We start from the raw sequence: 22,438 nt of genomic DNA on the forward strand, positions 1-22,438 counted from the left end.
GGGTGATATTTTCAACCCTGCATAAACTCCAACATGGAGTGTATGTTGGAGTTTATGCATCAATACAGGGAAGATTGGAACTTCTGTCAGGTTTTACTGCTATTTGGGTTTTGTTAGAAAGATTTCCTCTCACTGGTCCACAAGACAGGCACAGGCAGAGATAAAAAGTTGACAGGGGTTTTAGCATTACCCTACTTAATTAAAAACGGGTTTTAATTTCTGTTGGAGAGTTTCTCAAATGTCCTATCTGGTGAAAAATGTGTTACTGGGAGACGGAGTGAAGGGAAATCCATCTAATGAAGCCCTAGATCACAGTAAACCCAACAGTTCCTTCTCCACTCTAACCAAAATGTAATAAAATGGTTTTGCCCCACCAAAACCACAAAAGTGCTGGGTGGAGTTGTCCTTTATAAAGACAATCTAGTCTCTATGGGCCAGATTCACGTAGCTGAGCGGCGGCGTAACGTATCGTAGATACGTTACACCGCCGCAAGTTTTCATCGCAAGTGCCTGATTCACCAAGCACTTGCGATGAAAACCTACGCCGGCGGGCCAATTCAAATGGGCGTGTGCCATTTAAATTAGGCGCACTCCCGCGTCGGACCTACTGCGCATGCGCATGCTCCGTTTCTTAACTCCCGCCGTGCTTTGCGCGCCGTGACGTCATTTTTTCGAACGGCGACGCGCGTAGCGTACTTTCGTATTCCCGGACGTGTTACGCAAACGACGTTCAATTTTAAATTTCGACGCGGGAACAACGGCCACACTTTAGACAGCAATACGATTGCCGACTAAAGTTAAGGCACCCAAAACGACGACTAACTTTGCGACGGGAAACTAGACTAGCGGCGACGTAGCGAACGCGAAAAACCGTCGTGGATCGCCGTAACTCCTAATTTGCATACCCGACGCTGGTTTAGGACGCAAACTCCCCCCAGCGGCGGCCGCGGTACTGCATCCTAAGATCCGACAGTGTAAAACAATTACACCTGTCGGATCTTGGGGATATCTATGCGTAACTGATTCTATGAATCAGTCGCATAGATACTCTGAGAGATACGACGGAGTATCTGAGATACTCCGTCGTATCTCAGCTGTGAATCTGGCCCTTTGTATCTATGTTAAGGAAACATATCGTGGAGAGGGCACCACCTGCATGACTGAGTTTATAAAAAATCAACCTAAAAAAACACCATCATTTTCAAATGTTGGACCATGCAAAAAAAAATTGGCATAAGACACAAAATTGCTACCCCTTAGGTTAGGAATGAAAAATAGGTAAATAAGTCAAGCAAAACCGCACCTCGAATGTATGATTTTGGTGGTGTTGCACTGTTGTACGCAAAGTGTTCAAGCACAAACGTGTCCCTGGAGAAGCAGAGCAACACCTGTAGAAAGAAATGTATAACAGAAATAGTTATAATATGAAAGACAAACTAAGATCTAGAAAACATTACAAAATGTTTTGGTCTTCGATCTATGGATCCACTTTATGCTAAATACACTGTTAATTATCACCCATATGTAAAATGACCACGATTTACCCCACTGTAACAGCAGAAGAAACAGATTCATGGCTCTTACAAAAGAAAAGGTGTCTGCCAGCTCACAGCATGTAGTCCAAATGTGGCGCCCAACTAAGGACAGTTGGGTTTTGCAGTCAGGGCCCCTGTGTAAACCAATGTTTGAGGAGGACATGCTGGGAGTATGTGTCCAGACCTGTCAGTGCCAGGAGGCTGTATCAAACCACTGCCTGATCTTAGTGACTGAAGAGAGACATAGTTGTCTGTGTGTTAACAGATTCAGAGCCTAAAGCTCCATTCACACTTGTGCAACTTCAAAATCGTGTGCTTTGCTGTGCGACTTTAATGCGACTTCTGGCAGCTTTAATGTGACTGTGGATTGTGAGACTTGGATGCGACTTATTAAGGAGAAAATCGGGTTGTTAAGGAGCAGGGGGCCGCAGCATCCTTAACAACCGATGACTCGTCAGCTGTCAGTAGGATCCCCACTGACAGCTGAATGTAAACAAAATAATAAAAAAAATGGAAAAATAAATGTGTGGAGTCCCCCCAATCCATACCAGGCCCCTTGGGTCATTTTAAGAGCAACTCAATGGCAAAAAATGGTGTGGGGGATCCCCACCTCAAAATCCATACCAGACCCTTATAAGAGCAAGCCAAAGCACCTTGTCCCCATGTTGATTGACTTAGCGGAGTCTGGAATCCCCCTTTAACATGGGGGCCCCCATATCCTGCCTCCCCCATGTAAATGAGTATAAGTTACATCTTTTTGGGGTTTGACTAGCACATTGAGGGGTTATAAGAGTTGACAGTCAACCTTTTCAGCCATTAAACAGCCACCTCAGAATCACTTTACATTTGGTTACAAAGTCATTGGCCCTGATTCACAAAGCACTTACGCCGACGTATCTCGAGATACGCCGCGTAAGTGTAAGTATGCGCCATCGTATCTATGCGCCGCGCACATAAACTGAGATACGCCTAAAAATAGGCTTCATTCGACCAACGTAACTTTCCTTTGCCGGCGTATCGTGGGCGCATATTTACGCTGGGCGCATTTGCCGCTCCAATTGATTTTCTATGCACATATGGAAATGTGGGCGATACGCCGATTCACGAATGTACTTGCGCCCGGCGCATAATAAACGCGGTTTGCGTACGTCGTACGTCCGGCGTAAAGTTATTCCCCATATAGGAGGCGCAACTCATGCAAAGGTATGGACCAGGGAACACAAGCCGTCGTATCTTTTGGCGTTTACGCTGTACGTGAATAGGGCTGGGCGTAGGTTACGTTCACGTCGTAGGCAGTGATCCGTCGTATCTTAGGGAGTAGTTCCGACGTGATTCTGAGCATGCGCACAGGGATGCGGCCACGGGACGGCGCATGCACCGTTCATTTTAAGTACTTCTATGGTGCATGCCCCATCATTTGCATGGGGTCACGCCTCATTAGCATGGCTCACGCCCACTTCCACCTACACTGGCTTACGCCGAGGAAACCCAGCGTATCTTTAAGAGTGAGTGGGAGCAAGTGCTTGGTGAATCCAGTGCCTGCCTCTGTGCGCTGCGTTGGCGTAGCATATATTAGATACGCTACGCCCGCATAAATATGCTCCGATGTATGGGAATCCGGGCCAGAGTGTCTTGCAGCAAGGTGTAATTGGAAAAGCAACATTTGAGATCATTATTTAAACGATGTCTCCCATCATACAAGTGAACAGTGTAAACCTATGTTCACACAGAACCACTAAATAGCAAAGTCAAAACAATATAAAATAATAAAATAGGACAAATGCAATCTTTGCTTGAAATTCTCCTACAAGTGTTCCTGCGCAAACTGGCTTCAGGTACATTATCATGTGATCAACACCCACAGCATTTTTGGTGCAATTTTTGAGTCACATGCCCTTTAAAAACCACCGCAAAAGCGATCAGTGTTTTACTGCCAGTTTTGAAGCAAACCAGTGTGAAAGGTCCATTACTTGCTCCCTTTTGGCCTGTGAATAAACCGCTGAAAGTGTTTTGATATATCTGTTCGATAAATGCATAATATATCTGTTGATCCTACCTGAAATCTTGTTGGCTTATAACTTTCTGGACTCTCTGTCTGCAAATATTGTTCCCAACTTTCCATGTGGACCTTGAGCTTCGGTATAGGGGTATGAAAAAGAGAGGTGTGTCCTAACACACTTTCTGTCCTAGTGTGACAACACTGCTCTAACATAGATACAATACAGTGGGTGAGTGTTGTCACCCCAGGACAGGAAGTGTTTTATTGGCAGGATCACCGGGTAAAAAAAAGAGAGATAAAGATCACCAAAAAAATGAATGCAGGCACAAATCTAAGTTGCAGGCCTGGTAAACTGCCATTTATAAAGTGTTTAATGTTGGGTTTAAAGTAACTTTAATGCTATACTAATTATAGAACATTGCTATGTTCACACTTGCTCGAGCACAACAGCCTATTCATTTGAATGGGCTGCCGTGCCCTGTGAAATGCAGAAAAGAAGTCCTTGCACTACTTTGGAAATCGCAGCCCGCACGGGATCCACAAGTATAACACGGTCCCATCACTCTTCTATGGTGTAAAATTAGGTTTCATCCAATGCCCATAAGAGTGGGTGCAAAGGTGGCTAAATAATGGGTAGCAACATTATATAGTCCAAGGCAAAAAAAAGCAAGGCATCGACATCACACCAATTGTAGTATAAGTGGGGACATTATTGTCACAAACTGTTTTGCAAGGATTTAGGACCACTATGGACCCCCATTGTCATCCTGTGTGACGGTATGCTTTTTCATCTTCTTCTATAGAGTACACTCAGTGGATGACTAGGGGACAGGGTTCCACTTACGCTCGGGGACAATACGCATAAAATATGTTGGGCTGATGGCCCTTAGTAGAGATACTTCACCATTCACACATTATTCAGAGTGGGAATATACGTCAGTCAGTAGTATACGTCGTATACGTCGCTGGGTATTATATAGTTATCTTCAAGCACAAACGTATTTGCTACTCTGAGATATTATGTGACCAAACGAAGAACTGCAAAGTAATCTGTTGCTGGAAGTAAAATAAACCCTGTTCTTTTGAAACCCATACCTTTGCCTATGCCCACCCAACACCAGCACAATCAAGGCAAACTTTGCATGGTACATTTTCTTAAGCCTGCAGAAGTCTATCCCGATCAAAAAAGGGCAACCTGGTTGTAGTTGCTCCCCCCCAGGCCAAAGTTTCCCAGTCCTATCCTAAGTACATCACTGGTGGCCTCCGACAAATATAAACTGGGTATATCCCCAGACAAACTGGGGACACGTGTGCCCATCAATGTTGTAGCACATATATTTCTTTGTGCCAGGCACATAAAGTCAATAGAGATTTCTGAATGTCCCTTTAAATCAGATCAGCCAACTGCCAGGAAATGTAGAAAAACACCATTATGCAGTGATTAGAGAGACAAGCTCACAGGTCTTTATTGATAAATTAGTCTTGGGCCATACTGGAATTGCTGTATTTGACCTCAAGCTTCATGTCATTTCGCCCCGCACTAATTAAAGTGCGGACTCTGAAATAAAGTCAATTGAAGTACATTTTCCATAGCTTTGGTCTATAAAAAGACACCAATTTCTGACTTGTTGCTTAGGAGCAATTATTTCCATTACATGAATGCCTCCATTAGTAAACAAAAGGGAAATGTGGAGATTAAACAGCTAGCGCTAGGTTTTCATTTTGTGAAATATACAGATGGCCAAACTATTATTTTTCTTTCTTCAGAATGCATTGCACAATAACATCAACACACAATTGGGGTAAACTCAAAGCAATCCAATTACTTTTAATCTGCTCCTATTTAATCAGACTAAATAAGAATACTTCCAATTTTATTATTGCTCTGGGAAAAAAAAATGTTTCTATGTGTGCAGTGTTACTTCGTTTGAAAACATTAAACCAAGAACAATCAGTGACACGGTAAAGATTGTCAAAGGACCAGTAAACCTAAATGAAATCATTTCCATACACTGGTTTATGTGAAAGAACTTCTAATAATGTTTATTGGAAATTTGGGAAATATGTAATTTAAAGAGACTCTTAAGGGATATTTAAAAGGAATATAGTATATCCCATCCAAGAGAACTACCAATTGTTGTTCTCTATTCTTTTGCCTAAATGTGGAAGCTGACATAATGTGCTGCTTAAATTAAAGCTGAACGGAAATAAAAGAAATGTATTCCAGATAGATATTAATTACCACATAAATAAAATTTATTTTGTAAATGCACCTAGTGTAAGAATCTGAATTTGATGTGGTATTAGCTTCTTGCAATCACCTGTACAGCAGCAAACTGGCAAAAGGAGGGTCAGGGCTGAAAGCCAATCAGTTATTATGGGGGCAAGTGTCCGTACAAGACAAAGATGCTCAGAGAACGCAGAGAGATCAGACAGGTGACCTCAATGGTTTTCTGCTGATCCCTCATTGTATAGTAAACAGACTGGGGTGGGTTGAGGAGACCACTGTATTTCTCCTATGCTCTTTAACCAGTTCACGGCCACACTATAGCAGATTTACTGCTACAGGGTGGATGCTCTGTGCAGAATCACGTATATATGCATGTGATTCTACACTTCCGCATAGGAGGCGTGCACACGTGTTGCTTCTGCAGGGATTAGTCACAGCAGAAGCTGATCAGTGGGTGCCGGTCAATGGATGGCCTCGGCACTCACTGATCATTGAGGAGACACACTGGACAGAGCTCTGCATATGTAAACAATGCAGAGCTCCATCCTGTCAGTAGGGACGTGGTGGATTTTGTTTCCCTGCAAAGCAGAAAAGTCACACTGTATCGTGTGTACAGGGCCTTAAGGTTTCATCTCACATTATGTGGTTTTGGTAAATCTGAAGACAAAAATCTGCAGAAAATCTAACCGTGTGTCTGGGGCTTAACTCACAAAATGCAGACACAGTTTAGATTAAATTCTGTGGCGCACAGGGGAAAGCAAATAGAGCTACATGCTCTTGAAATATAATAAGGTTTCTTAGGCCGGTCACAGGTTGCAGAAAAGAAAAATCACTTGGTTCCCTCATCAACACAGAGTGTTGACAGGGGAATCCCTCCCGGCCATTGCGTTCTCCTGGCCGGGCGGGGGGTGCAGGAGAAGCAGCGTGAGATTGGTACAAGCATCAAGATGGTACCCACGTCCGTATACAAGCCCAGAGGGTGGGTAAATTAAAACAATGTTTGATCTCATTGTTTGTTAAGAACCAGTTCTCAAATTTTTGTTGTCAGAAATTCCGACAGCAAATGTCCGATACCAACATGCTCCCATCGAACATTTGTTGTTAGAAATTTTGATCGTGTGTACGCGGCATAACAGTGCTGAGCTGGCAATTAATTATGTTATTACTGTTTTACACATATTTACATTTTTCTCACAAAAATAGGACTGCACAGATTGCATTCCACCTTTTTTGATTTGCAGATAATACATACAGTGCCTTGAAAAATAATTCATGCCCCTTGAAACGTTCCATATTTTGTCATGTCACAACCAAAAACAAATGTATTTTATTGGGATTTTATCTGATAAACAAAAACAATAATTGTGAACTGAAAAGAAAATGATATAATGGTTTTCAATTTTTTTTACAAATAAATATGTGAAAAGTGTGGGGTACATTTGTATTCGGCCCCCCTGAGTCAATACTTTGTAGAACCACCTTTCGTTGCAATTACAGCTGCAAGTCTTTTTGGGGATGTCTCTACCAGCTTTTCACATCTAGAGAGTGACATTTTGTCCCATTCTTCTTTGCAAAATAGCTCAAGTTCTGTCAGATTGGATAGGGAGCTTCTGTGAACAGCAATTATCAAGTCTCTCCACAGATTCTCAATTGGATTTAGGTCTGGACTTTGACTGGGCCATTCTAACACAAGAATATGCTTTGATCTAAACCATTTAATTTTAGCTCTGGCTATATGTTTAGGGTCACTAACCTTCTTAAAGGTAAACCTCCACCCCAGTCTCAAGTCTTTTGAAGATTCTAACAGGTTTTCTTCTAAGATTGTCCTGTATTTGGCTCCATCTATCTTCCAATCAACTCTGACCAGTTTCCCTGTCCCTGCTAAAGAAAAGCATCCCCAAAACATGATGCTGCCACCACCATGTTTTATGGTGGGGATGGTGTGTTCAGGGTGATGTGCAGTGTTCGTTTTTTGCCACACGTTTTGCTTTTAGGCCAAAAAGTTACATTTTCGTCTCATCTGACCAGAGCACCTTCTTCCACATGTTTGCTGTGTCGCCCACATTGCTTATCGCAAACTGCAAACAGGACTTCTTATGGATTTCTTTAAACAATGGCTTTCTTCTTGCCACTCTTCCATAAAGGCCAGATTTGTGGAGTGCACAACTAATGCCGCGTACACACGATTAGAAATTCCGACAAGAAAACCGTGGATTTTTTCCAACGGAATTTTGGCTCAAACTTGTGATGCATACAGACGGTCACACAAAATTCCGGCCGTCAAGAACGCGGTGACGTACAACACTACGAGCTGAGAAAAATGAAGTTCAATGCTTCAGAGCAGTTGGTTGTAACATGACCAAATGTGGAAAATGTCATATTACTTTTTCAAGGCACTGTATAGTGAATAAAGTTAGAATTATACAGTGTCTTACCCTATTCCACACAATATATGTTTAGTGTGTGTGTGTATATATATTATATATATATATATATATATATATATATATATATATATATATATATATATATATTTTTGATGCAAAAGAAATTATTTACCAATTAATAAATATTTTAGGATCAATCTACATTTAAGTTGTTTTTTATTTTTTTATGAGGCTAGTTATGTTAGCCCAATAATGATATATACGATAATACCCCCAATATAAATTACTGTAAAAAAAAAAAAAGTTTCAAAATCTGGTGTAATCCTATGGCTACAAGGACTCAATGCAGTTTTTGAAGGTTTATGCTCCAGTGTTGTTGTCATTGGTAGATCCCATACTTCTGTCATGAGAGGTTCCTTTTATGGTAAACGATAAGGCAGGCAAACCTAAAGATGAGCCAAAGGGTAGAACTAAAAGTTGAAGCTTAGCAGCCACTGTATGATGCCAAATGTTTCCATTTACAAAGCCAACACTACTAAGTACAAACTTAAATAAAATGGGCATTCAAATGTGGACATGTGGGTATATAAAATGTTTGTGCAATGCAAACTGTATAATATATTTTAGGTTGTTTCAAAATCTGGATGATTGGGGCCTTTTAATCTCTTTAACCATTACAGAATACTTAGGAATACAGGAAATTCGGAGCAAAGTTTGAATAGCGGAATTATACTGCCATACATTGCTGGAAGGTTTCTGAAATGCACTATTACAGCAGCTGTGTACTATTAAAAAAGCTCAGATTTCCTGCAAGATCAAATTTGCCAAAAGCAAGTCATAAACACTTTGTACAGCTTTGTTTGTCAGCACAATGTGTTCTAAGAGACTTCCAGGTCTACTCAGCAGTTATGGCTTACGACATTGTCATTGTAACCAGGACAATATTCAAAGATGAATTTACAAGAAACAAAATATATGTATCTAAAAAATGCTATACAATTTTAGGCTGAATTCTGGGCAAGCGTATAGCCGCACTTAAAGATTCCACTCATTCCCCTTGTATTTCCTCAAGTCAAGACTATTGCAATCAAGGGAGAAGGGGCACAGCAGGAGCTCATAATTGGCAGGAGATAGAGGAGGCTTGCGAGTATCTTTCTTATTAGACTCTATGGAAAAAAATCCAGATGTACACACACACACACACACACACACACACACACACACACACACACACACACACACACACACAGAGACCCGCCAGATAGGAAGAGAAAAGAATAGGAAGAGAAGCAGAGCATTGAAGTTTGTACACTGACGACAAGGGGGCACTCTTTACGTCTAGAGGAAAAGAGATTTCATCTCCAAATACGGAAAGGTTTCTTCCCAGTAAGAGCTGTGAAAATGTGGAACAGACTCCCTCCAGAGGTGGTTCTGGCCAGCTCAGTAGATTGCTTTAAGAAAGGCCTGGATTCTTTCCTAAATGTACAGAATATAACTGAGTACTAAGAATTGTAGGTAAAGTTGATCCGATTGCCTCTCGGGGGATCAGGAAGGAATTTTTCCCCCTGCTGTAGCAAATTGGATCATGCTCTGCTGTTTTTTTTTTGCCTTCCTCTGGATCAACTGTGGGTATGGAGTTGGGTGTATGGGATTGTATTGTGTTTTTTATTTTGTTTGATTATTGTTTTTTGTGGTTGAACTGGATGGACTTGTGTCTTTTTTCAACCTGACTAACTATGTAATTGTTTATCTCTTGGACCAGGTAATCTGCTGATCAAAAATACATTTATAAAAAGTACAGTAAGCACGAGGAGGGGCTCAGTTAGAATTAAAGGGGTTGTAAAGGTTCGTCTTTTATTTTCTAAATTGGTTCCTTTAAGCTAGTGCATTGTTGGTTCACTTACCTTTTCCTTCGATTTCCCTTCTAAATGTTTTTTTTCTTTGTTTGAATTTCTCACTTCCTGTTTCTCCTCAGTAAGCTTTCCACCATCATCCGAGAGGTGAAAAGTCATTTAGAACAGCTTACTGAATACCTTACTGAGAAGGAACAGGAAGTGAGAAATTCAGACAAAGAAAACAAAGAAAAAAAAACATTTAGAAGGGAAATCGAAGGAAAAGGTAAGTGAACCAACAATGCACTAGCTTAAAGTAACCTATTTAAAAAATAAAAAACAAACCTTTACAACCCCTTTAAGTTGTTAAAACTATAGTTACCCTTTAAGTAACTAGTATGTAAACAGAGGGTTTAACCACTTAAGGACCTTGCCTGTTTTTCAGACTTGGTGCTTACAGGATTAAAAAACATTTTTTGCTAGAAAATTACTTAAACCCCCCATACATTATATATATTTTTTTCTAACACCCTAGAGCAGGGGTGGGCAATCTCGGCCCTCCAGCTGTGGTGAAACTGCAAATCCCATCATGCCTCTGCCTCTAGGAGTCATGCCTGTGATTGTCAGGGTCTTGCAATGTCTCATGGGACTTGTAGTTTCAAAACAGCTGGAGGGCCGAGTTTGCCCAGGCCTGCCCTAGAGCATGGGTGCTCAACCTGTGGCTCTCCAGCTGTTTCAGAACTACAATTCCCATGAGGCATTGCAAGCTACTGACTGTTACAAGCATGACTCCCAAAGGCAGAGGCATGATGGGACTTGAAGTTCTGCAACAGCTGGAGAGCCACAGGTTGAGCACCCATGCCCTAGAGAAGAAAATGGCGGTCATTGCAATACTTTTTGTCACACCGTATTTGCGCCCTTTACAAGCGCACTTTTTTTGGCAAATATTCACTTTTTTAAATAAAAAAAAAAGACAACAACAGTAAAGTTAGCCCAATTTTTTTTTTTATATTGTGAAAGATAATGTTACGCCGAGTAAAATGATACCCAACATGTCACGCTTCAAAATTGCGCCCGCTCGTGGAATGGCGTCAAACATTTACCCTTAAAAATCTCCATAGGCGACGTTTAAAAAATTCTATAGGCAGCATCTTTTGAGTTACAGAGGAGGTCTAGGGCTAGAATTGTTGCTCTCGCTCTAACGATCGTGGTGATACCTCACTTGTGTTGTTTAAACACCGTTTTCATTTGCGGGCGCTACTCACGTATGCGTTCGCTTCTGGGCGCAAGCTCGTCAGGACGGGGCGATTTAAAAACAAACATTTTTTTGTTTTCTTATTTATTTTATAAATTTTTACACTAAAAATAAAATAAAAAAATGGGTCACTTTTATTCCTATTACAAGGCATGTAAACATGCCTTGTAATAGAAAAAAGCATGACAGGTCCTCTTAAATATGAGATCTGGGGTCAAAAAGACCTCACATCTCATATTTAGACTAAAATGCAAAAGAAAAAAAAAAAATTGTCATTTGAAGAAAATGACAACAAGAACATATGCCTTTAGGAAGCATGGGCGGAAGTGACGTTTTGACATCGCTTCCGCCCTGCTATGGAGACGGGTGGGGGCCATCTTGCCCTCACTCGTATCCCAGCCGAGCAGGAGACAGGACCCGATTGCCTCCGCCGCTGCCGATGGCTCCGGTAAGCGGCGTGGGAGAGATCAGCGGGAGAGATCGGCGGGAGGTGGCCCCTCTCCCGCCGCCGATAACGGTGATCTTGCGGCGTATCCCCCGCGGAGACCACCGTTATCATCTAAAGGACCGCTCACAGGAAAGATGGATATCTCGGTTGTCGCAGCAGCTGCTGCCGTCACGAGATATCCATCTTTAAAAAAAATGACGTATATATACAGTGAGGGGTCGTTAAGTGGTTAAAGTATGTGAATAGAATAAATGGCCACTGTCTTACCATTACATTATTTTACATGAATGTGCTTTATGACTGTATCAACCACTGTTCATAAACAATGATGGCGCAATCCTTTAGTTGGGAAGAAATAGCTGCTCCTTACATCAGCTAGTGAAAAGAGCAGCTATTTCTTCCCAACAAAAGGATTGCGCCATCATTGTTTTGCAACATACAACATTTACTTTCTGGACTGAGATGCTGCCTCAAAGGAAGACCTCCAAATTTCCAGGATTGCCTATGTCAACAGTTGATCGTTGCTGTGCTGCGTAGTTTGCAACTAATAAATTCATCTTTAACCACTTGAGACCCGCGCTATTGACAAAAGACGTCAACAGCGCGGCTCTCAGGTGCCAAGTGGACGTCTTTGGACGTCTTTTAAAGTCCATTACCCGCGCGCGCCGGGTAAACACTGTCCCGGCGCATCGCTGGGAAGCCAATGCGTGTACCTGGCGGCCGCGATGTCCGCCGGGTACACGCGATCGTCGGTAACACAGCAGGGACGTGGAGCTCTGTGTGTAAACACAGAGCTCCACGTGCTGTCAGAGGAGAGGAGACCGATCTGTGTCCCTTGTACATAGGGACACAGCATCGGTTACCTCCCCCAGTCACCCAAAATCGCAATAAGCGACTGGTTTGCGCAAAAGTTATAGCGCCTACAAAATAGGGGACAGAATTATTATTTTTTATTATTTTATTTTTTTTACTAGAAATGGCGACGATCTGCGATTTTTATTGGGACTGCGACGTTATGGCGGACACATCGGACACTTTTGACACATTTTTGCGATCAGTGCTATAAATATGCACTAATTACAGTATAAATGTGACTGGCATTGAAGGGGTTAACACTAGGGGGTGAGGAAGGGGTTAAATGTATTCCCTGCATTGTGTTCTAACTGTAGGTAGAGGGGTGTGACTGGGGGGGGTGACCGATCTATGTCCCTATGTACAAGGGACACAGATCGGTCTCCTCTCCAGAGACAGTACCGCTGTCTCTGTGTAAAACGGCAATGAGAGATGATCTCATATGTTTACATATGAGATCATCTCTCATTGGCCGCACAAATCGCATTGCAAACGGCCACTCTGATTGGCCTTTCACGGCGATCTGTAATTGGCTGTGTCCAAGGGACACGGCCAACACAGAGTTTCCCCGCTGCGCGCTCTGGAGCGCGCGCGGGGAATGCGCAAAGGGGCGGACGTCAATTGACGTCCACTTGGATTTTGGGATCCGCGCTGTAGCCGTCATTTGACTATAGCGTGGGTCCCAAGCGGTTAAACAAGTTGCTATCTGGGACTTGTGTGGTTTATCCAGAGTCTGCATACCAGTTTATGCGATTTGCCATCGGGATTTCACATGCTCCAACGATCTGCCTAATAAGTAGATCCACCAGTTCCGGTAAGAGTATTCTCCCTTACTCCTTTGCAAGAAGGCTTATGAGACGACCCTTATTGTTACACGTCTGATTTGATTATCACATTTCATGGTCTTTTGAATGGACTTTATGTGGACTTATTTATGTATGTCTCACTTTTTGCACATTGGAGGCACATCTCACTTTGTGCGATTTGGTCTCTCTTATTTTCAGCGCTGCATTTTAATTATAGTTGTAGTTGAATTTTGGTCACATTTTGTGCAGCTGCTCTTATTTGGTTTGCATTTTCACCTGTTTTTTGCACTTTTTGGTTTAGTTTTTGGACTAGCACAATATTCCCCTCTTATTGTCACTAATTTACTAACAGACATATCAGCCTGTATGTCACACCACTTCCTCAAACTCAATCTATCCAAAACCGAGCTCATCATTTTTCCTCCCCCACAAGCCCCTTCCCCTGATCTCTCTGTCAAGATCGATGGAACAACGATCCGCCCATCCCTGCATTGCAAGATTCTAGGTGTAATCCTGGACTCTGATCTAGCTTTTCGGACCCAAATACAATCACAGTCCAAATCTTGCTGCCTCAACCTTTGCAACATTTCCAAAATACTTCCCTTTCTAACGAATGACACCGCTAAGCTCCTAATTCACTCCCTGCTCATCTCCCGCCTAGACTACTACATTTCCCATCTCAATGGCTTAACTTTACATAGACTATCCCCCCTTCAGTCAATAATGAATGATGCTGCCAGACTCATCAACCTTACCAACCACTCAGTGTTTGCTTCTCCTGTGTGTCAATCCCTCCATTGGCTCCTGCTCACCCAACAAACTTAATTAAAAATACTAAACTTACAAAGCTATCGACAACTCTGGTCCCAGCTACATCATAAACCTAGTCTCAAAATACCAGCCTAATTGTTTACTTCGTTCCTCCCAAGACTTCCTGCTCTCTAGCTCCCTTTTCACCTCCTCCCATTCTCGACTACAGGACTTTTCCAGAGCCTCTTCCTTTCTATGGAACTCCCTACACTAATCTGTCTATCTCTTACTCTGTTTGCTTTTAGACGATCCCTAAAAACCCATCTCTACAGAGAATCCTATCCTGCATTCATCTAACAACTGTACTTAAATTTTCTCCATCACCTCCTTCCCCACAGCTATTACCTTTTGTATCACTTGACCCTGCCTCCTAGATTGTAAGCTCTAATGAGCAGGGCCCTCTGATTCCTCCTGTATTAAACTGTATTGTAATTGTACTGTCTGCCCTCATGTCGTAAAGCACTGCATAAATCCTGTATAATAATAAAAAATAATAATACTAATAATAATAATAATAATAAATTGATCCCAAATGCAGAGGGGTTTTACCAGTGTCTCTGAACCGCTTCAATACCGTGCACTTACACCCCCTTCCTGCCCAAGACAATTTTCAGTGCTGTCGCTGTTTAAATAACAATTGCGTGGTCATGCTACACTGTACCCAAATAGAGCTTTCTTTTGGTGGTACATGATCACCTCTGCGGTTTTTATTTGACAAAATAAAAAAAAGACCGAACATTTTGAGAAAAAAATGTTTTTCTTTTATTTTTGTTATAAAACTTTGTAAAGTAGTAAGTTTTCTCCTTCACCGATGTCCACTGATAAGGCGGCACCGATGAGGCAACACTGACGATGGGCACTGATATGCAGCACCGATAGGCGGCACTGATGGGTACTTATGGGTGGCACCGATGGCACTGGCAGGCACTGATCGGCAGCTGCCTGGGCACTGATTGGCCTTTTTCCTGGTGGTCCAGGATGGTGGCGGCATCCAGGACCACCACAGGACCACCAGGATGCCGCCACCATCCTGGACCACACACTAGACCATCAGGGAGATGCCAATCAGTGCCCAGGCAGCTATCGATCAGTGCCCATCCCCAATGCCTGCCAGTGCCATCCGATGGGGGCTGCACTGATAAACAATCAGTACAGACCCCTCCTGTCAGGAGAGCAGCCAATCGGCTCGCCTCTACATGCGTCTGCCAGACGCAAGCGAGGAAAAGACAACAGCTATTCCTGTTTACATCGTTGCTAAACAAATAAAAAAGACTGACTTTTTTTAAAGTTTTTTTTTTTTGTTTCTGTTATAAATTTTATAAAATAAGCATGTTTTCTCCCTCAAAGATGGGCACCGATAAGGTGGCACCGATGAGGTGGCACCAATGAGGCGGCACTGATAGGCGACACTGATGGGTACTGATGGGTGGCACTGCTGGGCACCGATACGTGGCACTGATAGATGGCACTGATAGGCATCACTGATGGCAATGGCAGGCATTCGGGGTTGGCACTGATTGGCAGCTGCCTGGGCACTGATTGGCAGCTGCCTGGTGGTCTAGGGTGGCATACCTGGTAGTCCAGGGTGGTGGCCATCCCTGGTAGTCCTGGCGGCATCCTGGTGGTCCTGGGCAGGCACCCGAGGGCAGGCTGCGCTGATAAACAATCAGCACAGACCCCCTCTGTCAGGAAAGCAGCCGATCGGCTCTCCTCTACTCGCGTCTGTCAGATGCGAGTGAGGAAAAGCCGATCAACGGCTCTTCCTGTTTACATCGTGATTGGACACGGCTGATCATGTGAGCCTCCAAATCTTTACCAAGATCGTTGTAGCTGTGTGTCAGACTGAGACGCTGCACCACCGATCGCCGCGATGCGTGCCCCAACAGGCTCACGGTGGCTGTTATCCTGCTGGATGTCAAATGCCGCCCAGTCAGGATAACTGAACAACTGCCCGGCCGTCATTCTGCTATAGGTCGGGCAGGAAGTGGTTAAGGAACTCCAAGGAATGAATTTTATGTCAAGTACAAAAAGAGGAGTTTTGACTTATCTGTAAATTCCATATCTTGCAGTAAATTACAGGACACAGGGAAAGTTTTCATAGACCATGGGTTATAGGCTTGTACCGCCAAGCAATATTAAACCCAAAACCAAATATGTAATATATGCAGCTTACCAATCATTAGATGTGGTGGCTGCATTTTTTTTTTTTTTTTAGGCTTCCCCCTTTGTTTTCAACTTGTGATCTTGCTAGTTATACGCCTTGTGTATTTGAGTTCCCCCACTCTGGATGAAGAACAGGGGGGCACCTTTGGACAGCAGCATTGTCAGTCTTCGGGGGAAGGATAGTGTTAAGCCTCGTACATACGATAGGTTAACCAGAGGACAACGGTCTGAAGGACAGTTGTCGAAGGTTAACCGATGAAGCTGACTGATGGTCCGTCATGCCTACACACCATAGGTTAAATAACCGATCGTGTCAGAACGCGGTGACATAAAACACAACAACGTGCTGAAAAAAACGAAGTTTAATGCTTCCAAGCATGCGTCGACTTGATTCTGAGCATGCGTGGGTTTTTAACCGATGGTCGTGCCTACCAACGATCAGTTTTGACCTATCAGTTACCAATCCATAGGTTAATTTTAAAGCAAGTTGGGGAATGCACTTCGTGTTATATCCTGGAATTTTTCTTATGTTTCTTGTTACAATGTTACTGTCAAACACTATATTGTGTTATGTATTGTGATGGGGACCTTTCTGGTGTTTGTTAACGCTTTATGGCGATGCTTCTGTTTTGTTGTAATATTCCTTTCTCAATAAAAACTATTGAAACTAAAGTAAGTTGGCTTTTTTTTAACCTATGGTTAAATAACCTATGGGGCCCACACACGGTCCTGACCGCGATGAAAATGGTCCTTCAGACCGTTGTCCTCTGGTTAACCTATCGTGTGTACGAGGCCTTAGTGTACTATAAAAGATTTAAAAACATTAACTGAAGCCAAACTCCAGAATCTGTGCAGAATCACATACACACATACATACATACATGATAAAAAATGAGGTACGGCGCAAAACCAATAAATGTGAGAATTTGGTAGTGCTACCAAAAAAAGAAAGAATGAGCCAAATACACGTGATTCTGCTCTACCGGGTAGTGGGCATGGCCAATAGATGACCACTGGCACCGGTGTGCTGTTTTTTGTTTTTTTTTTACCCTGCAAAGCACACCCAGCACATTCCTTAGTAAATAAACCACACAGTACACACCTTAACACTGGTAAGGCACACATTTAACCCTTTGATTGCCTTAGCTACTTGAGGACCGCCCGCCAAAGTTGTTTGTCGGCTGTTTGAAGTGGAATACCGTTGTTATGGCAGCAGCCATACCAATTGCCAGAATAAATTAATATTCTGGCCAACAGAATGCATGAACACCCAAATGCATTTGTGAATCGCGGCTTTAGGCACGTTTTTTAAGCTGCTTATTACTGGCAGGTGTAAAGGTGTTCAGAGGATCTGGGCAAACTCCCAGGGTGCAGGAGGCCCAAGAGTCAGCAAGGAGTCTGCAGTGGTTGTATTTCGAAATACACTATATTACCAAAAGTATTGAGACACCTGTCTTTACACGCACATATACTGAAATTGCATTACAGTCTTAGTCCATCCATGTCTTTATGGACCTCATTTGTGCATTGGTGAAACAGGAAGGGGCCACCACCAAAATTTCCCCACAAAGTTGGGAGCATGAAATTGTCCAAAATGTCTTGGCATGCTGACGCCATAAGCATTCCCTTCACTGAAATGAAGGGGCCAGGGCCAAGCCCAATCCCTGAAAAACAACCCCACACCATAATCACCCCTCAACCAAATGATTTGGACCAGTGCACAAAGCAAGGTCCATAAAGACATAGATGAGCGTGTTTGAGGTGGAGAAACTTGACTGACCTGCACAGAGTCCTGACCCCAAACCGATAGAACACCTTTGGGATGAATAAAACCCCTTTCACACTGAGGAGTTTTTCAGGCGGTACAGCGCTAAAAATAGCGCTACTATACCGCCTGAAAAACTCCTGCCCAGCAACCTCAATGTGAAAGCCAGAGGGCTTTCACACTGAGGCGATGCGCTAGCGGGAGAGAAAAAAAATCTCATGTCAGCAGCATCTTTGGAGCGGTGAGAGCAGCGGTATGTATACCGCTCCTTCACTACTCCTTCCCATTTAAAACAATGGGGAACTGCGCTAATACCGCCCGCAATGTGCCTCTGCAGAGGCGCATTGCGGGCGGTATTAACCCTTTATCGGCCGCTAGCGGCGGTTAATACTGCCCCGCAAGCGACCGAATCCCGCGGCAAATCCGACGGTATAGTGGCGCTATTTTTAGCAGCGCTATACCGCCATCGCGGCTCCCGCCCCAGTCTGAAAGGGGCCTTAGAGTGGAGACTGTGAGCCAGGCCTTCTCATCCAGATCAGTGCCTGACCTCACAAATGCGCTTCTGGAAGAATGGTCAAACATTCCCATAGACACTCCTAAACCTTGTGGACAGCCTTTCCAGAAGAGTTGAAGCTGTTATAGCTAGAAAGGGTGGGACAACTCAATATTGAACCCTACGGACTAAGAGTGGGATGCCATTAAAAGGGTTGTAAGGGTAAAAAAAAAATCCCTAAATAGCTTCCTTTACCTTAGTGCAGTCCTCCTTCACTTACCTCATCCTTCGAATTTGCTTTTAAATGTCCTTATTTCTTCTGAAAAATCCTCACTTTCTGTTCTTCTGTCTGTAACTCCACACAGTAATGCAAGGCTTTCTACCTGGTGTGGAGAAAGCCTCTTGAGGGGGGAGGGGGCGAGCAGGAGGGTCAGGACGCTCTCTACTTTGCAGATAGAGAAAGGAGCTGTGTGTTAGTGGGTGTCCTGACACTCCTGCTCGCCCCCTCAAGAGGCTTTCTCCACACCAGGGAGAAAGCCTCGCATTACTGTGTGGAGTTAAAGACAGGAGAACAGGAAGTGAGGATTTCTCAGAAGAAATAAGGACATTTAAAAGCAAAATGGAAGGATGAGGTAAGTGAAGGAGGACTGCACTAAGGTAAAGGAAGCTATTTAGGGATTTTTTTTTTTTTTTTTTTTAGCTTTACAACCCCTTTAAAAGTTTATGTGCGTGTAAAGTCAGGCGTACCAATACTTTTGGTAATATAATGTACTTCTCGAATATCACATGCAGGGGTTCTCACATTACCACACTACTGATAAAAGATGGTTTAGTGAACCCATGCAATACTGTAATGCCAGAAGGAAAAAAATTGAAAAACCGAGCAGATAGTTTGATGGTCTCAAGGCATAATATTCAACTTTAAATAGAGTGTACCTTTTAAGTCGTAGTAAACAGCAGCCTTTTTATAAAAAATTAAAATAAAATAAAAATCTGCAATGGCATACTGGTGCTAGTATGCATTGAATACTGGCAAATTATGAATTGCTTACATTAGAATGAAGCCCTCCAGTGGCACGCTGTCACCGCTGACAGAGCTTCCAGCCGTCTGACTGGCCAAGCCGCAGTGACATCACTCCCACGCATGCACAGAGCTCCGAAGGGATGGCACAGGTTGCCGAAAGAAGCTGAACGTCGGTGCACAGGCGCCGTATAGAGCCGCACCGACGTTCGGCTTCTTTCGGCAACTCGTGATGCGCTGCATGCAACGGTCAGAAGCCTGTCAATCAGATAGGAACGACCAGTCCCGCAGAAGACAAACCCGGAAGCGGCGGTGAAATGCGGTATGTACGAAAAACAAAACAAAAAAACAGCCGATTGTCATTAGGACAACTCGGCTGAATGTAATGTTAAAAAATTATTTTTGGGTGAACCTCCGCTTTAAACACCCCTCCTGACCAGACCAATTTTCAGCTTTCAGCGCTCTCACAGTATGAATGACAATTACTCAGTCATGCAACACTGTACCCAAATGATTTTTTTGTCCTTTTTTTCATACAAATAGAGTTTTCTTTTGGTGGTATTTGATCACCTCTGTTTTTTTTTATATTTTGCGCTATTAATTAAAAAAGACCGAAAATTTTGAAAAAAAATTAGTTTTTTTCTTAGTTTCTGTGATAAAATTTTGCAAATTATTATTTTTTCTTCATAAATTTTGGCCACAATTTATACTGCTACATGTCTTTGATAAAAATAACCCAACATTTTTGGAAATCATTTGGTCTGTGTGAAAGTTTTAGAGTCTACAAGTTATAGTGCAAATCATAAAAAATTATCACATCTGATCACACCTGATGTACTGAAGGCTCATTTCTTGAGACCCCAACAAGCCAGGAAAGTACAAATGCCCCCCAAATAACCCCTTTTTGGAAAGTAGGCACAGATGGGTACAGAGGCGGCAGAGGTGGGTACGGAGGCGGCAGAGGTGGGTACTGGTGGGCACCAAGTTTTTCCCGGGCACTGTATGCCACTGATTGGGCACTGTATGCCACTGTAGGGCACTGTTTGGGACTGTAGGGCACTGTTTGGGACTGTATGGCACTGATTGGGCACTGTATGGCACTGATTGGGCACTGTATGGCACTGATCGGGCACTTTAACTCAGAACTTTCTCGCTCCTCACACGCGGTGTCAGTGTGAGGAGGGAGAGCGGGCAATGAGAGATGATCTCATATGTTTACATTTGAGATCATCTCTCATTGGCCGACGATCGCGCTGTAAATAGCCGCTGTGATTGGCTATTTACCGCAAGTTGTGATTGGCTGTGTCCAAGGGACACGGCCAGCACAGAAGTTCCCCGACGCGCGTTCGGGAGCGCGCGCGGGGAACGAGGAAAGGGGCGGCCGTAAAAAGACGGCGTCCCAGGGAAGAAGAGCCACCCTGCGGCCGTATATAGTCGTACGGCCGTCGGGAAGTGATTAATCATTTCCCTTACACTTCACAATTATGTGCCACTTTGTGTTGGTCTATCACATAAAATACCAATAAAATCGATTTACTTTTTTGGTTGTAACATGACAAAATATGGAAAACTTCAAGGGGTATGAATACTTTTCCAAGGCACTGTATCTCCTAAACAGGAGATATTCACTGTACCTACAGTCTTATTATAGCCTTTTCTGTAGGTACAAGTTAAAAAAATACTTTATTTACACTTTAATTCATATTACATATGAAAACTCTGCATCATGTAGACATGGTAAATGATAAATGACCTTGTTTTCCACTCTCCAGAGGACAAACGTTAGCGTGAATATTTAAACCTACGCAGCAAAGACTAATCCTTTATAATAAGACGAGTGTGGGGAGGCCTTGCCCTCTCTCTACTGTAACAGATCCCAATGAGTGTGACAAATGTATATTTAATCAGACAGAAAAGGAAGGAGAGACTGTCATTTTCTTCCATGACATTTATTTTGACATTGCAATCAAGCAGCAGAAATATTTTAAAAAGACGTGTAATTTTATTTAAATTAGTTCCCTTCTTCGCAGCAGCCAATGTTGCTTTGTTACATAAGGTGAATATGGCAGATGTCCCCTTAATCCTCCGCCTGAATTCTGTTATTAAATTCAAATTGCGAGCCTAGCCTTGGGAATTCATGATAAAGTGTTCATAAAAACAGTTTGCCTTTTTTGGAATTTAGACAGCTAATTACATTGTGTCTTCATAACTGTTTCATTAGTTCAAGAGTTGCAAAGTTCTAATACACAACCCCTTTATATTCATTTCCACTCAGACTATGTCTCTGGACAGGATGATACAGTTGTGCAATGAGTAAAAGCTGACATGGCATATGAACTGTGTTATAGGCCGACAATACACCACCACATTTTGGGTACACTCCTCGGATTGAGTAATGTATCCCTGCCTGTACAATATCCCTGGAATCGTCCCTGCCTTGTATGGTGCCCCTGCCTGCTAGGCTCGAGTTCCAACCTTCAGTGGTGGCATTGCATTCAGTTCCCTTCAGAATTGGAAGGAATGGGCGCACAATGATAAGGATGTCAGGGGCCAATGCAATCTGAATGGTTCACTGGAGTCAATAAAAGCATGACACAATAATACTGCCCTGCTTCCTGTGTTGGGGGCAGTTACATCCTGCCACAGACCAGAAATGTTTGTTGGTGGGTTATTACAGCTTGCCATCTTGTTGTTATATCAGACTGCCACTACCCACTTGGCACTGACCATTAGTGTTGTTTGGGCACTGAGTGTCATTACAGCCTGCCAAGTTTTAGCGACAGCATGTCACTAGCCATTGACCACAAATGTTGTCTTTCGAAAAGCTATTACAGCCTGCCAC

The 22,438-nt window shown here is 43.1% G+C and overlaps 1 protein-coding gene across 1 annotated transcript in view; it reads right to left on the reverse strand.

The window, feature by feature from the left end:
- Nucleotides 1-22,438, reverse strand: part of TBC1D19 (TBC1 domain family member 19) — a 217,393-nt gene that overhangs the window by 48,591 nt on the left and 146,364 nt on the right. Inside the window, exon 14 of the mRNA XM_040335157.1 lies at nt 1,304-1,388. Coding sequence (XP_040191091.1) covers nt 1,304-1,388 — 85 coding nt within the window. The remainder of the gene's footprint in view (nt 1-1,303; nt 1,389-22,438) is intronic.

The sequence above is a fragment of the Rana temporaria genome, chromosome 1 (assembly GCF_905171775.1).
Source record: "Rana temporaria chromosome 1, aRanTem1.1, whole genome shotgun sequence".
Classification (NCBI taxonomy): Eukaryota; Metazoa; Chordata; class Amphibia; order Anura; family Ranidae; genus Rana; species Rana temporaria.